Here is a 16598-nt window from a genome sequence, read left to right as displayed (position 1 = left end):
GGGTTTTACCCTACACACTGGCTGTGAACACCATTTGAGGGTATTACCCTACACAACGGCCCAGCCGTGAGCACGAGGGTCTTGCCCTACTCACAGACCCAACCGTGAGAAGCACGTGAGGGTCTTATCCTACACAACGGCCCAGCCGTGAGCACCCCCTGTGAGGGTCTTACCCTACATACCGGCCCGACCATGAGCACCACGTGAGGGTCTTACCGTACTCACAGACCCGACCATGAGGGTCTCATCCTACATGACGGCTCAGCCGTGAGCACTACGTGAGGGTCTTACCCTACACACCACCCCGGCCGTTCGCACCTGAGGGTTTTACCCTACACACCAGCCCAGTCTTGAGCACCACGTGAGGGTCTTACTCTCCACACCGGCCCGACCGTGAACACCACGTGGGGGTTTTACCCTACACACTGGCCCAATCGTGAGCATCACATGGTGGTCTTACACTACACACCGGCCTGGCCATGAACACCAGAAAAGTGTCTCACCCTACACACGGGCCTGGCCATGAACACATGGTAGTCTTACACTACACACCGACTCAGTCGTGAGCACTACGTGAGGGTCCCACCCTACACACCGGCCCGGCTGTGAGCACCACATGGGGGTCTTACCCTACACACCAGTCTGGACATGAGCACCACAAAATCTTACTCTACACACGTGAGGGTCTTACCCTACACACCGGCCCAGCAATCTACCATGTAATATCACACGTAATACAGACACTCCCCCATGTAAAATCACACGTGTAATATAGACACTCCCATGTAAAATCACCCCCATGTAATATCACACGTGTAATACACACTCCCCTGTCTAATGTCACACGTGTAACACAGACACTCCCCCATGTAATATCACACATGTAATATAGACACTCCCCAGTGTAATATTACACGTGTAATGCACACTCCTCCATGTAATATCACACGTAATAGACACTCCTCCGTGTAATACAGACACTCCCCCATGTAATATCACACGTGTAATAAACACTCCCCTGTGTAAAATCACACGTGTAATACACTCCCCATGTAATATCACACATGTAATACAGACACTCCCCCATGTAATATCACACGTGTAATACAGACACTCCCCCATGTAATATCACACGTGTAATACAGACACTCGCCCGTGTAATATCACACATGTAATAGACACTCCCGTGTGTAATATCACACGTGTAATAGACACTCTCCCATGTAATATCACACGTGTAATACAGACACTCCCCATGTAATATCACATGTGTAATAAACACTCCCCTGTGTAAAATCACACGTGTAATACACTCCCCATGTAATATCACACATGTAATACAGACACTCCCCCATGTAATATCACACGTGTAATACAGACACTCCCCCATGTAATATCACACGTGTAATACAGACACTCGCCCGTGTAATATCACACATGTAATAGACACTCCCGTGTGTAATATCACACGTGTAAGACACTCTCCCATGTAATATCACACGTGTAATACAGACACTCCTCATGTAATATCACACGTGTAATAAACACTCCCCTGTGTAAAATCACACGTGTAATACACTCCCCATGTAATATCACACATGTAATACAGACACTCCCCCATGTAATATCACACGTGTAATACAGACACTCCCCCATGTAATATCACACGTGTAATACAGACACTCGCCCGTGTAATATCACACATGTAATAGACACTCCCGTGTGTAATATCACACGTGTAATAGACACTCTCCCATGTAATATCACACGTGTAATAGACACTCCCCATGTAATATCACGTGTAATATCACATGTGTAATACAGACACTCTCCCATGTAATATCACACATGTAATTACAGACACTCCCCCATGTAATATCACACGTAATGCAGACACCCCTCCGTGTAACACACTCTCCCATGTAATATCACACGTGTAATACAGACACCCCCCATGCAATACAGACACTCCCCTGTGTAATATCACACGTGTAATACAGACACCCCCCCATGTAATATCTCACATCTAATACAGACACTCTGCTGAATCCTCTCTTTCTCTCATGGCAGCAGGGTTCTGTGAAGTTTGGCCATTTGTTATGATCTGGTGGCCTAGGAGCAGCATGAGATGTACTCTGGAGAAGGTGGTCCCTGTACTGACCGCAAACCCTGAACCTAGTAGCGCAACTAGAAGTAGCCGTGGGATGTACCTAACACTCCCTAGACCCCTCGGCACAGCCTAAGATCTAACTTCCCCTAAAGACAGAAACAGGAAACCTATCTTGCCTCAGAGAAAATCCCCAAAGGATAGACAGCCCCCCACAAATATTGACTGTGAGAGGAGAGGGAAATAACATACGCAGATATGAAATCAGATTTTAGCATAGGAGGCCATACTAGCTAAAAAGAAAGAATAGAACAGAGTACTATGCGGTCAGTATTAAAACACTAGAAAATATCCACCACAGAAAATACAAATCACCACATCTGACTAAAGACATGGGGGGTATATCTGCATCTCCAGAGAAATAGCTAGGCTGCAAAAAATCCTTCAGACAAAGCTGGACAAGACAAAAACATGAATATGCACAGAACTATAAGGTCCACAGCAGGTGGACAGAAAAAACAAAGCCAGGACGTATCTTTGCAGAAAAGCACAGCAAACTGGAGAGACCAGCAGGGAAGTGAATCCTCCAAAAACAATGGACAACTGGCACTGACTAAAGGATCCAGCAAAGCTATATACCCCAGTCAGTTTTGCAATTAGTAGATACACCTGTCCAATCCTGCAGTCCAGGCACAACTGCATTACCCTCTACAACCACCGGAGGGAGCCCAAAAACTGAATTCACAACAGCCATTGTTTGGAGGGCTAGAGGTCCCGCCCTGGACTCATGGACTGGAGATATTGGGTTCCTTTATCATCACCCATGTGTTTGGTTTGGCGGCTGTAACATCTGGGGGGTGCACTGGCTGATTAAGCAGGAAAAAAAAAAAACGTCATGGGGTGCAGATAATGTGCCACCGACTACGATGGTCACCCACGCATAACTCCGCGATGGTGGCCCGCCCATAACTCCGCGATGGTGGCCCGCCCATAACTCCGCGATGGTGGCCCGCCCATAGACCCGCGATGGTGGCCCGCCCATAGACCCGCGATGGTGGCCCGCCCATAACCCCGCGATGGTGGCCCGCCCATAACCCGCTGATATTTCACAAGCCATGGTATCAGGAATGGACCAATCAGGTGATATCAGTCTGCGCGTCTCAGTCCGTATGTGCAGCCGGCCCCTCCCCCACACTACAATGACATATAAAGCACAATGTGAAGGAATGCTGGGTAATAATCAATATGGCAGCCAGAGCGTCAGGATCGGCCACGGCAGCCATGCTGTCACCCAGGTGACAATAAGTATTGCACATGTGATTGCTGCTGCCGGCATTACCTGCACAGGCTGCATTAACCAGCAGCAGGAGCGGCGTTCCATAAATTTCTTACTCTTTTATTATCAAATAATTTAATATAAAAATGAAAGAACATCAGAAGAGGCGAAAATATACAGCTATATACAGGGGTGTAGCGATCCCGGGGGGCACCAGTCTCCAGTAATAGTGGATCACTGCCTGTGGCTGCAGGTCGCAGGGTCAGCTGGAAGTCAAAGGTCAGATAGTGCTGCAATGTGGCGGGCAGCGAGAAGACCACCCGCTGGCACAAGAGCGAAGGTCATGGGACCATCATAGTCCTCCAGTTGCTCCTCTATTATAGGGGTCTCTCATGCTTTATTATCGGGGTCTCCTCCGCTCTATTACAGGTGGTCTCCTGGGCTTTATTATCGGGGGTCTCCTCCGCTCTATTACAGGCAGTCTCCTGGGCTTTATTATCGGGGGTCTCCTCCGCTCTATTACAGGTGGTCTCCTGGGCTTTATTATCAGGGGTCTCCTCCGCTCTATTACAGGTGGTCTCCTGGGCTTTATTATCAGGGGTCTCCTCCGCTCTATTACAGGTGGTCCACTGGGCTTTATTATCAGGGGTCTCCTCCGCTCTATTACAGGTGGTCTCCTGGGCTTTATTATCGGGGGTCTCCTCCGCTCTATTACAGGAGGTCTCCTGGGCTTTATTATCGGGGGTCTCCTCTGCTCTATTACAGGCGGTCTCCTGGGCTTTATTATCGGGGGTCTCCTCCGCTCTATCACAGGCAGTCTCCTGGGCTTTATTATCGGGGGTCTCCTCCGCTCTATTACAGGCAGTCTCCTGGGCTTTATTATCGGGGGTCTCCTCTGCTCTATTACAGGCGGTCTCCTGGGCTTTATTATCGGGGGTCTCCTCCGCTCTATTACAGGCAGTCTCCTGGGCTTTATTATCGGGGGTCTCCTCTGCTCTATTACAGGTGGTCTCCTGGGCTTTATTATCAGGGGTCTCCTCCGCTCTATTACAGGCAGTCTCCTGGGCTTTATTATCGGGGGTCTCCTCCGCTCTATTACAGGAGGTCTCCTGGGCTTTATTATCAGGGGTCTCCTCCGCTCTATTACAGGTGGTCTCCTGGGCTTTATTATCAGGGGTCTCCTCTGCTCTATTACAGGTGGTCTCCTCCGCTCTAGTATAGGCTGTCTCTTGGGCTCTTAAACAGGTGGTCTCCCAGGCTCTATTATAGGCCGTCTCCTGGGCTTTATTATCAGGGGTCTCCTCCGCTCTATTACAGGAGGTCTCCTGGGCTTTATTATCAGGGGTCTCCTCCGCTCTATTACAGGTGGTCTCCCGGGATCTATTACAGGCAGTCTCCTCCGCTCTAGTATAGGCTGTCTCTTGGGCTCTTCGACAGGTGGTCTCCCAGGCTTTATTATCGGTGGTCTCCCAGGTCAGCTGTTGGAATGGCCCATTGTAAGCAGAGGTTTGCAGTCTTTTGCTCAGCTTGACAAGGCAGCCTCAAGCGTCAGCGGGGGGCACAGAGCGGGCCACCTGGGTCAGCGTCATGGTGGCTGTAGGTTCACAGTCATGGTAATGCACAATGTCCAATGATCAGATGATCAGTAGAACGGCGCCGAGCCCCCCGAGACCTTCTCAGCCGGAACAATCTGCTGGAGACTTGACAGGATCTTCTTCTGGTGCCCGGCCAGGGTGACCCCGATCCGAAGTAGGTCCCTGAGGGAAACAGAAGTCATAATTCATCAGTCCTCACCCTGCCTCCATCATGGCTACTGTGCTGGCCGGCGCCTCCCACCCAATATCACAGCCACGTACTCTGTGGTCATCTGCCGCACTCGGCTGAAGGTGGTGAAGCCGGCGTTTCGGAATCCTTCTTCATATCTTCCCATTTTGATGGCATGGAGCCACTCGCCCACGGAGGAGAAGGAGGAGTAGTGGGGTGTGCGCTGGTCCAGGAGGGGCTGCGAGGATCTGGACAGAGAGAGGAGGACATGGGTGACGTTACACAATACAATCCCCTCATTATCTCCACTACGCCCAGAAACTTCCTGCGCTTCCTGCTGACCCTGGAACATTGACCTTCAGCCTGACCTGCAGAGCAGAACTCGGTTCCTGTTCAAAGCCGGTTAACCCCTGCCCTCCCATCACCCAATACCTCAGATCTCCTTAAAGAGGCTGCCCAAAATGTCTCACTGCGACAGTCTCCTTAAACCCATTGCTCCCTGAAAAGATGCATTTCTGTCCTGCACAGTAGCCCCTCTCTTACCCAGGCTGCTCACGAGCTGTGATTTTCAGGCTGGCTGGGTTGCGGATGAGTTTGTCCAGAGCGCTAACAATCTCAGTAAAGCGAGGACGGGCGGCTCGGTCGCGCTGCCAGCAGTCCAGCATGAGCTGGTGGAGAGCGGACGGGCAATCTGGGGGAGCGGGCAGACGGTAATCCTGCTCTATAGCATTGATGACCTGAGCAAATCAGACGGCACATTAGTCCCTACACTGGAGGTCCGGTCTCACCACCCACAGACACCGGCTTCTGGACTCACATCTTGGTTGGACATGTCCCAGTAAGGACGTTCTCCGAAGGACATGACCTCCCACATGACTATCCCGTAGCCCCAGACATCACTGGATGAAGTAAACTTGCGGAATGCAATGGCTTCTGGCGCCGTCCATCTGATTGGTATTTTACCACCCTGAGAAAAAAGAAAGGCTTGACAGTGAGAGGTGGAGAAAGCTCAATTTGACATTATGTCCCATTCCCCGCCACACCCCAGAACCACCATAACCCCAGTCATACAGAACACGCACGTACAGCCCACCCTCCCGAACCCCCGGCCTCTTCTCACCAGGCAGGACGTGTATGTTGGGTCAGTCGATCCTTCTTGCAAGAATCGAGACAATCCAAAATCAGACACTTTACAAACTAAGTTACTGTTCACCAAAATATTTCGTGCTGCCAAGTCTCGGTGAACATAATTCATCTCTGCCAGGTAGCGCATGCCCGAGGCGATCCCTCGTAGCATCCCCACCAGCTGGATTGGAGTAAACTGTCCATCGTTTTGCTGTGAACACAAAAAAGGGTTCAGGATTACCCTGCAATAGTCCCCACTGCTTCACCGTCCTCCAACAAACAAACAGTCTTCCACCCGCCCCAACCATCCTCTGACAGACCCTCTGACACCAACCAGAACAGTCCTCAGACAGACCTTCCGCCACCCAACCCGAATGTCCTCCGAGAGACCCTCCGCCATGCACCTCAACTGTCCTACAACAGACCATCCGCCACCCACTCCAACCGTCCTCCGACAGACCGTTCGTAACCCACCCTAACTGTCCTCTGCCAGATCATTCACCACCCACCTCGACCGTCCCCAGACATATCCCACTATTACAACCCACCACAGCTGCTCCGACAGCCCCTACACCCACTCTAACCAATCTCCAACAAACCCCTCTCAACCCAACTACTCTCCGACAGACCCTCCTCCACCCATTCCAACCGTCCTCCTAACAATCTTCCATCCACCCCAGCCACCCTCCATCAGACCTTTAGCCACCCACAACGGTCCTACGATATATCCCACTGTTACCACCCACCTCAACTGCTCCAACATCTCTACCTTCTTCAACCACCCTCCAACAAACCCCTTTCCTTCAACCCAACTACCCTCCGACAAACCCTCTTCCACCCACCCCAACTGTTCTCCAACAGACCCTTCGCCACCCTCCCCGAACATCCCCCGACATATCCCACTCTTACAATCCATCTCAACTGCTCCAACAGCCCTTCCACCCACCCTCCTACAAACCCCTCTTCATCAACCCAACTACCCTCTGACCACCCATCCCAGCCGTCCTCCGACAGACCCTCTTTAACCCACCCTCTGACAAACCCCTCTACCTCAATCCAACTACCCTCCGACAAACTCTCCTTCACCCTAACCGTCCTCTGTCCAACCATTCCCCACTCATACCACCTTTCCCCTGAAGGACCCTCCACCACTCCATCCGTCCTCTGACAGACACTCCTAAACGCACCTCGACCATCCTCGGACAGTTCTCTTCAGACAGACCCTCCTCCACCGAACTGTCCTCTGGCAGACCTTCTGCCACAGTCCTCAGCAAGACCCCTCTTCCTACAACCCAACCACCCTACGAAATTCCCCTCTCCGACCATCCAACTGTTCTCTGGCAGACCCCACTCGTTCCAACCCCCCTCCGAAAGACCCTTCTCCACCCACCACCAGGACCCACTCTCACACCATCCTCAGACAGTCTGCCCTCAATCTACCACAAGCATCCTCAGACAGCTTAAACTACCCAACTGTCTCCTGACTGACTCCTCTCCCACAACCCAACAGTCCTCTAACAAGCCCTTCACTCACCCTTAGAAATGAGTCCAGGGCGCCGTTTTCCATGTACTCAGTGATAATCATGACAGGACAGTTATTGGTGATGACTCCTTCTAGGTGGATGATATTGGGATGCTGGAACTGTCCCATGATACTGGCCTCGCTCAGAAACTCCCGACGTTGGCGCTCTGTGTAACCACCCTTCAGAGTCTTTATAGCCACATAATTTTCCTTCTTCCCTGGGACCTTTAGACGCCCCCGACAGACTTCTCCAAACTCCCCTGTAACAGACCATGGGTTAGAAAGCAGCCAGTCTATGACACCCCTCAGTAAAGATCTCCTCCAACCCCCCACATCTACTCACCAGCACCAATCACTTCTTCAATCTTCACATAGGAGGCATCAATCTCTTTAGCAAATTCTCTCACAGCCTCATTGGGGTCTTCATAGGTGAACGGATCGATGTACAGTTTGGTGTCTGAGAGAACATGACAATTAATGTAGACTCGGGCAACGCTCAGACACAGCCACAGAAATCCTCCGGGACACTCAACAGGATGGAGCAACATTGAAGGGCTCCAAAGAGGTAAGGATACTGGTCGGACGGCAGTGGACACATCAATATCACCAGAAGAACGAGCTGTTAGCGCTGAAGGAAGAGACCTCCATGCCCAACAGCAGACTTACTGTGTCCTATCAGGTACTGGCCCGGCTTGTCCGAGTACTCCGGCTCCTTGTTACTTCCGTGCTTCCTGTAGAGAGAGGGATCCATGAACGCCACGTAGTCATCACAGGGCCACACATCGAGTAACACTGAGTGCACATAATATGACCACACCACGTAATCACAGGGCCACGCCGAGTCACACTGAGTGTACATAATATGACCACACCACGTAATCACAGGGCCACGCCGAGTCACACTGAGTGTACATAATATGACCACACCACGTAATCACAGGGCCACGCCGAGTCACACTGCGTGTACATAATATGACCACACCATGTAATCACACGGCCACACCGAGTCACACTGAGTGTACATAATATGACCACACCGTGTAATCATCACAGGGCCACGCCAAGTAACACCGAGTGTACATAATATGACCACACTGTGTAATCATCACCGGGCCACGCCGAGTAACACTGAGTGTACATAATATGACCACACCACGTAATCACAGGGCCACGCCGAGTAACACTGAGTGCACATAATATGACCACACCACGTAATCACAGGGCCACGCCGAGTCACATTGAGTGTACATAATATGACCGCACCACGTAATCACAGGTCCACGCCGAGTCACACTGAGTGCACATAATATGACCACACCGTGTAATCACAGGGCCACGCCGAGTAATGCTAAGTGTACATGATATGACCACACCGTGTAATCATCACAGGGCCACGCCGAGTCACACTGAGTGTACAGAATATGACCACACCACGTAATCACAGGGCCACGCCGAGTCACACTGAGTGTACATAATATGACCACACCACGTAATCACAGGGCCACGCCGAGTCACACTGCGTGTACATAATATGACCACACCGTGTAATCATCACAGGGCCACGCCGAGTCACACTGAGTGTACATAATATGACCACACCGTGTAATCATCACAGGGCCACGCCAAGTAACACCGAGTGTACATAATATGACCACACTGTGTAATCATCACAGGGCCACGCCGAGTCACACTGAGTGTACATAATATGACCACACCATGTAATCACAGGGCCACGCCGAGTAACACTGAGTGCACATAATATGACCACACCACGTAATCACAGGGCCACGCCGAGTCACATTGAGTGTACATAATATGACCGCACCACGTAATCACAGGTCCACGCCGAGTCACACTGAGTGCACATAATATGACCACACCGTGTAATCACAGGGCCACGCCGAGTAATGCTAAGTGTACATGATATGACCACACCGTGTAATCATCACAGGGCCACGCCGAGTCACACTGAGTGTACATAATATGACCACACCACGTAATCACAGGGCCACGCCGAGTCACACTGAGTGTACATAATATGACCACACCACGTAATCACAGGGCCACGCCGAGTCACACTGAGTGTACATAATATGACCACACCGTGTAATCATCACAGGGCCACGCCGAGTCACACTGAGTGTACATAATATGACCACACCGTGTAATCATCACAGGGCCACGCCGAGTCACACTGAGTGTACATAATATGACCACACCGTGTAATCATCACAGGGCCACGCCGAGTCACACTGAGTGTACATAATATGACCACACCATGTAATCACAGGGCCACGCCGAGTCACACTGAGTGTACATAATATGACCACACCGTGTAATCATCACAGGGCCACGCCAAGTCACACTGAGTGTACATAATATGACCACACCGTGTAATCATCACAGGGCCACGCCAAGTCACACTGAGTGTACATAATATGACCACACCATGTAATCACAGGGCCACGCCGAGTAACATTAAGTGTACATAATATGACCACACCACGTAATCATCACAGGGCCACGCAGAGTCACACTGAGTGTACATAATATGACCACACCGTGTAATCACAGGGCCACGCCGAGTAACACCGAGTGTACATAATATGACCACACCATGTAATCATCACAGGGCCACGCAGAGTCACACTGAGTGTACATAATATGACCACACCGTGTAATCATCACAGGGCCACGCCAAGTAACACCGAGTATACATAATATGACCACACCGTGTAATCACAGGGCCACGCCGAGTAACACCGAGTGTACATAATATGACCACACCGTGTAATCACAGGGCCACGCCGAGTAACACCGAGTGTACATAATATGACCACACCGTGTAATCACAGGGCCACGCCGAGTCACACTGAGTGCACATAATATGGCCACACCATGTAATCACAGGGCCACGCCGAGTAACACTGAGTGTACATAATATGACCACACCACGTAATCACAGGGCCACGCCGAGTAACACCGAGTGTACATAATATGACCACACCGTGTAATCACAGGGCCACGCCGAGTAACACTGAGTGCACATAATATGACCACACTACGTAATCATCACAGGGCCACGCCAAGTAACACAGTGTACATAATATGACCGCACCATGTAATCACAGGGCCACGCCGAGTAACACCGAGTGTACATAATATGACCACACCGCGTAATCATCACAGGGCCACGCCGAGTAACACCGAGTGTACATAATATGACCACACCACGTAATCACAGGGCCACGCCGAGTAACACTGAGTGTACATAATATAACCACACCATGTAATCACAGGGCCACGCCGAGTAACACAGTGTACGTAATATGACCGCACCATGTAATCACAGGGCCACGCAGAGTAACACCGAGTGTACATAATATGACCACACCATGTAATCACAGGGCCACGCCGAGTAACACTGAGTGCACATAATATGACCACACCACGTAATCATCACAGGGCCACGCCAAGTAACACCGTGTACATAATATGACCACACTACGTAATCACAGGGCCACGCCGAGTAATGCTAAGTGTACATAATATGACCACACCATGTAATCACAGTGCCACGCCGAGTAATGCTAAGTGTACATAATATGACCACACCGTGTAATCACAGGGCCACACCGAGTAATGCTAAGTGTACATAATATGACCATACCGTGTAATTATCACAGGGCCACGCCGAGTAACACCAAGTGTAAATAATATGACCACACTACGTAATCACAGGGCCACGCCGAGTAATGCTAAGTGTACATGATATGACCACACCGTGTAATCACAGGGCCACGCCGAGTAATGCTAAGTGTACATGATATGACCACACCGTGTAATCACAGGACCACGCCGAGTAATGCTAAGTGTACATGATATGACCACACTACGTAATCACAGGGCCACACCGAGTAATGCTAAGTGTACATGATATGACCACACCGTGTAATCACAGGGCCACGCCGAGTAATGCTAAGTGTACATGATATGACCACACCGTGTAATCACAGGACCACGCCGAGTAACACTGAGTGTACATAATATGACCGCACCATGTAATCATCACAAGGCCACACCGTGTAATGCTAAGTGAACATAATATGACCGCACCACGTAATCATCACAGGGCCACGCCGAGTAATGCTAAGTGTACATAATATGACCACACCACGTAATCACAGGGCCACTCCGAATAACACTTCGTGTACATAATATGACCACACCACGTAATCACAGTGCCACGCCGTGTAATGTTTAGTGAACATAACATGGCCAGCTGACTGACGGGGCGAAGCTGACAACCCCTCACATTCCATACACAGGTTGGTTGTCAGCAGTCATTTTGGGATGTTCCTAGTCACGTACCTCACACACACCACAGCAATGACGACCACAACGAGAATCAGGACAGCGCCTACCCCCACCGTCCCAGCAATGAGCTCCACCTGAGGTTGAGCCTTTTCTGGGTCTGGAAGAAGAAATGCCCCTATAAGTATACGGGAAGGTTACTGGGGTCTGCACAGAACACGGCCATATACCATGAATACTGCCCCCAACTTACCCAATGGCAGCGTCTGGAACACACTTTCTCCGCTGAACGCCCCGTATCCGGCCTCCGTCCTGGCCCGCACCTGCACAGTGTACACGGTCCCCGAGTGCAGTCCCGGCAGCTTGGCCTCATTACTGGTGGTCTTCAGGAACATGATGAGCGGCTTCTCCTGATCCTATGCAAGACACCTCATTTAATGCGGCTCTTTGCGTTGCAGAGACCCCCACCTGTGCCCACCTCACCTTTTCATAGTATTTGACCTCATAATCCAGAATGTTACCCCTGTGTGGAGACTGTGGGGGCGCTGCTGGGCTCCACCTCAAGGACAAGGAGGACACCGAGGAGGCCATCTGCTGGATACCCGTCACCGCGTGAGGAACTGCAGGACGGAGAATGAAGGGATTAATTCCTTGTTCTAGAGAGGTCTGGACACACAAATGGCGCAGTCTGAGGACTCACGGTCACGGTCGATGGTGACATTCAGCTCTTCGCCCATCGCCGCCGCACCGTTACGTTCCGACACGCCATTCAACGCCAGGACCCGGAAGTTGTAAATGACTTGTGGGCGGAGGCCGGACACTCGCAGTTTACGTTCTGTTAGCTTTTGGGGTCTCGATGTGAAGGAGAGGCGGCTGCAGGCTACCCAGCCCCCACCCGCAGCGTACTCCGAACACTGCACCTCATAGTACAGGTCTGAGCGTCCCCCGGAATCAAGCGGCTCGCTCCAATCCAGATTTAGGGTGGATCCGTTCACACTGGAGACAATGCTACGAGGAGAAGATGGAGGCTCTGCGGGAGATCACGTCAGGAGAAAGAACGGATCAGCCCTGTGTAGGTCCATGCTACCGCCGCGGAGTGAGGGTCTCAGAAGACCAGGGTACTTACTGGTGCAGGCCGCAGTTATGGGGTCCCCAGGGGCACGGTAATACCCCACTTTACAGATGCACGCAGTTGCGCCAGCGGTGGTTGACAGGCTGTTCTGAGGACACATCTGGCAGGATAACTCCCCAACATTCGGCTTAAAATATCCAGGCAGGCATACTACACAGAGAAAGAGTGCAAGCTCCTCAGTCAAGAACAGGTCATGTCTGCTGGATTATGTAGTGCGCCCACTACAAGGATAATACAAGATCAGAAACCACGCCGCTCCTGTCCACAGCCCGTGTCTGGTACTGCACACCTCAATGAGAGACCACCGCTCACTAGCAGGAGACCGCCAAAAGAAAAAAAAAAGGGTTAAAAGAAGTGGCCTCTCTGATTCTGCAAATGGCAAAGGGGTAAGCAGGGGTGGTCTTGTGTTCTGCAGGGGAAAAGGGTTAAGCGAGAGGTAAACTATCTCACTCTGAAGCGGTGGTCTCTGATTCTGCAGAGGGAGAGAGGTTAAGCAAGCGGTGGTCTCTCTGATACTGGTGGAGGGAAAGATTAAGCAAGCGGTGGTCTCTCTGATATTGCGGAGGGAGGAGGGTTAAGAAAGCGGTGGTCTCTCTGATTCTGCAGAGGGAGAGAGGTTAAGCAAGCGGTGGTCTCTCTGATACCGGTGGAGGGAAAGATTAAGCAAGCAAAAGATTTATGTGAGTGGTGGTTTCATTTATACTGGTAGAGGAAGAAGGGTTAAGCCAGCAGTGGGCACTTTGTACAGGTGAAGAGCGAAGGGGTAAACTAGTGGTGGTCTCTCTGATATTGCGGAGGGAGGAGGGTTAAGCGAGTGGTGGTCGCTCTACTACTCCGAGGAAGACTGGTAAATTGAGCAGTGGTGTCTCTGATACTCCAGAGAGAGATGGGTAAAGCGAGCGTTGGTCTCTGAAACTGCCGAGGAAGGAGGATTAAGTGATCATTTGTCTTATACTGAGGAGGGAGGAGGGTTAGGCGGACGGTGGAAGATGAATGGCCAAGCGAGCAGTGGTCTTTCTTGATAGTACAAAGGGAAAAGTGTTAAGCTTTTGGTGGTCTCTCTGATACTGGTGGAAGAAGAGTTAAGCTAATCCCTAATCAGTTCCCACAATCCATCTCTTCTGACCCAGCATTCTGGACTATAAATTTAGACATCTCCTTAGGGGTGCACGCAAACATCATCGAAGCAAAGCATCCCAAAGATAAGCATCGAGGTAAAGCAGTTATTCCACGGCAGTTAGGGCAGGAGTCAGGTAACTCACACACTGCTCTCCCTTCTATTTATGTGCTTTATTCCTATCCTCCTATGTTCCCTTGCTATCCACATTCACCGCCCAATCCCCCCTCCATCACGACTCATACATCAGCTCCTCTCTCCTTCCCGCTCCCAAACACATTGCACAAAAAAAAAAAAAGCTTTGTACAATTCCGATACCTACTTGCTCTTTATCTTCCTACTCCTACTAATTTCAGGGGACATCTCCCCCAACCCTGGTCCACCAACCTCAACCCCTACACTACCTCATATTGAAACCTTATTAATCTTACTACTATTAGTTGCACTCCATCTCCTTCTTTTAATTGTGCCCTTTGGAATCCACGGTCTGTATGCAACAAGCTTCCTTTCCTACACAATTACTTATAAAAAAAACTCTCCATCTGTTGGTCCTCACTGAAACCTGGATCCAGGACTCTGACACTGTCTCCTCTGCTGCCATTTCCCATGGTGGCTTACAATTTTCACATTCCCTGAGACCCACAAACAGACCTAGTGGTGGAGTCAGCATACTCTTGTCCCCACAATGCACTTTCCAGGTAACATAGTAACATAGTTAGTAAGGCCGAAAAAAGACATTTGTCCATCCAGTTCAGCCTATATTCCATCATAATAAATCCCCAGATCTACGTCCTTCTACAGAACCTAATAATTGTATGATACAATATTGTTCTGCTCCAGGAAGACATCCAGGCCTCTCTTGAACCCCTCGACTGAGTTCGCCATCACCACCTCCTCAGGCAAGCAATTCCAGATTCTCACTGCCCTAACAGTAAAGAATCCTCTTCTATGTTGGTGGAAAAACCTTCTCTCCTCCAGACGCAAAGAATGCCCCCTTGTGCCCGTCACCTTCCTTGGTATAAACAGATCCTCAGCGAGATATTTGTATTGTCCCCTTATATACTTATACATGGTTATTAGATCGCCCCTCAGTCGTCTTTTTTCTAGACTAAATAATCCTAATTTCGCTAATCTATCTGGGTATTGTAGTTCTCCCATCCCCTTTATTAATTTTGTTGCCCTCCTTTGTACTCTCTCTAGTTCCATTATATCCTTCCTGAGCACCGGTGCCCAAAACTGGACACAGTACTCCATGTGCGGTCTAACTAGGGATTTGTACAGAGGCAGTATAATAATGCTCTCATCATGTGTATCCAGACCTCTTTTAATGCACCCCATGATCCTGTTTGCCTTGGCAGCTGCTGCCTGGCACTGACTGCTCCAGGTAAGTTTATCATTAACTAGGATCCCCAAGTCCTTCTCCCTGTCAGATTTACCCAGTGGTTTCCCGTTCAGTGTGTAATGGTGATATTGATTCCCTCTTCCCATGTGTATAACCTTACATTTATCATTGTTAAACCTCATCTGCCACCTTTCAGCCCAAGTTTCCAACTTATCCAGATCCATCTGTAGCAGAATACTATCTTCTCTTGTAGTAACTGCTTTACATAGTTTTGTATCATCTGCAAATATCGATATTTTACTGTGTAAACCTTCTACCAGATCATTAATGAATATGTTGAAGAGAACAGGTCCCAATACTGACCCCTGCGGTACCCCACTGGTCACAGCGACCCAGTTAGACACTATACCATTTATAACCACCCTCTGCTTTCTATCACTAAGCCAGTTACTAACCCATTTACACACATTTTCCCCCAGACCAAGCATTCTCATTTTGTGTACCAACTGGTCATCCCCCCAGTTCCATCACTCTCATTCCCTTCTTTTGAGGTCCACACCATCAGGCTCTTTCGTCCCCTCTCCCTCAGAGTAGCGGTCATATACCGGCCCCCAGGCTCACCCACCAACTTCCTGGACCACTTCTCAGCCTGGCAGCGGCACTTCATGTCCTCAGAACTCCCAACCCTTATCCTGGGAGACTTCAACATCCCCATTAACAGCCCCACTAACACATCTGCATCCCAGCTTCTATCACTAACCACTTCTCTAGGCCTCTCACAGCTCTCAACCTCTGAGACACACAAAGACGGTAACACCCTGGACCTGGTCTTTGTCCGGCTCTGTTCAATCCCCTACCTAGATAACTCACCGCTTCCCCTCTCTGACCACAACATTCTC

At 50.2% G+C, this 16598-nt stretch overlaps 1 protein-coding gene across 3 annotated transcripts in view; it reads right to left on the bottom strand.

Moving 5' to 3' along the window:
- Positions 1–3489: 3489 nt before the first annotated feature.
- EPHB4 (EPH receptor B4) overlaps positions 3490–16598 on the bottom strand; it is a 49948-nt gene continuing 36839 nt past the window's right edge. Inside the window, exons 4-16 of one of the 3 annotated variants that reach the window (XM_069767562.1) lie at positions 13235–13390; positions 12809–13138; positions 12592–12728; positions 12362–12524; positions 12166–12286; positions 8461–8525; positions 8138–8251; positions 7807–8054; positions 6268–6483; positions 5965–6114; positions 5691–5884; positions 5240–5395; positions 3490–5140 (exon numbers count right to left, since the gene is read on the bottom strand). In XM_069767562.1, coding sequence (XP_069623663.1) covers positions 5026–5140; positions 5240–5395; positions 5691–5884; positions 5965–6114; positions 6268–6483; positions 7807–8054; positions 8138–8251; positions 8461–8525; positions 12166–12286; positions 12362–12524; positions 12592–12728; positions 12809–13138; positions 13235–13390 — 2165 coding nt within the window. In that variant the 3' untranslated portion in view covers positions 3490–5025. The remainder of the gene's footprint in view (positions 5141–5239; positions 5396–5690; positions 5885–5964; positions 6115–6267; positions 6484–7806; positions 8055–8137; positions 8252–8460; positions 8526–12165; positions 12287–12361; positions 12525–12591; positions 12729–12808; positions 13139–13234; positions 13391–16598) is intronic. The other 2 variants (XM_069767563.1, XM_069767564.1) reach the window with 2 other exon arrangements.

Source organism: Ranitomeya imitator, chromosome 4 (assembly GCF_032444005.1).
Source record: "Ranitomeya imitator isolate aRanImi1 chromosome 4, aRanImi1.pri, whole genome shotgun sequence".
NCBI lineage: Eukaryota > Metazoa > Chordata > Amphibia > Anura > Dendrobatidae > Ranitomeya > Ranitomeya imitator.
The sequence above is the reverse complement of the archived record's forward strand: the minus strand, read 5'-3'. Positions and strand labels throughout refer to the sequence as shown.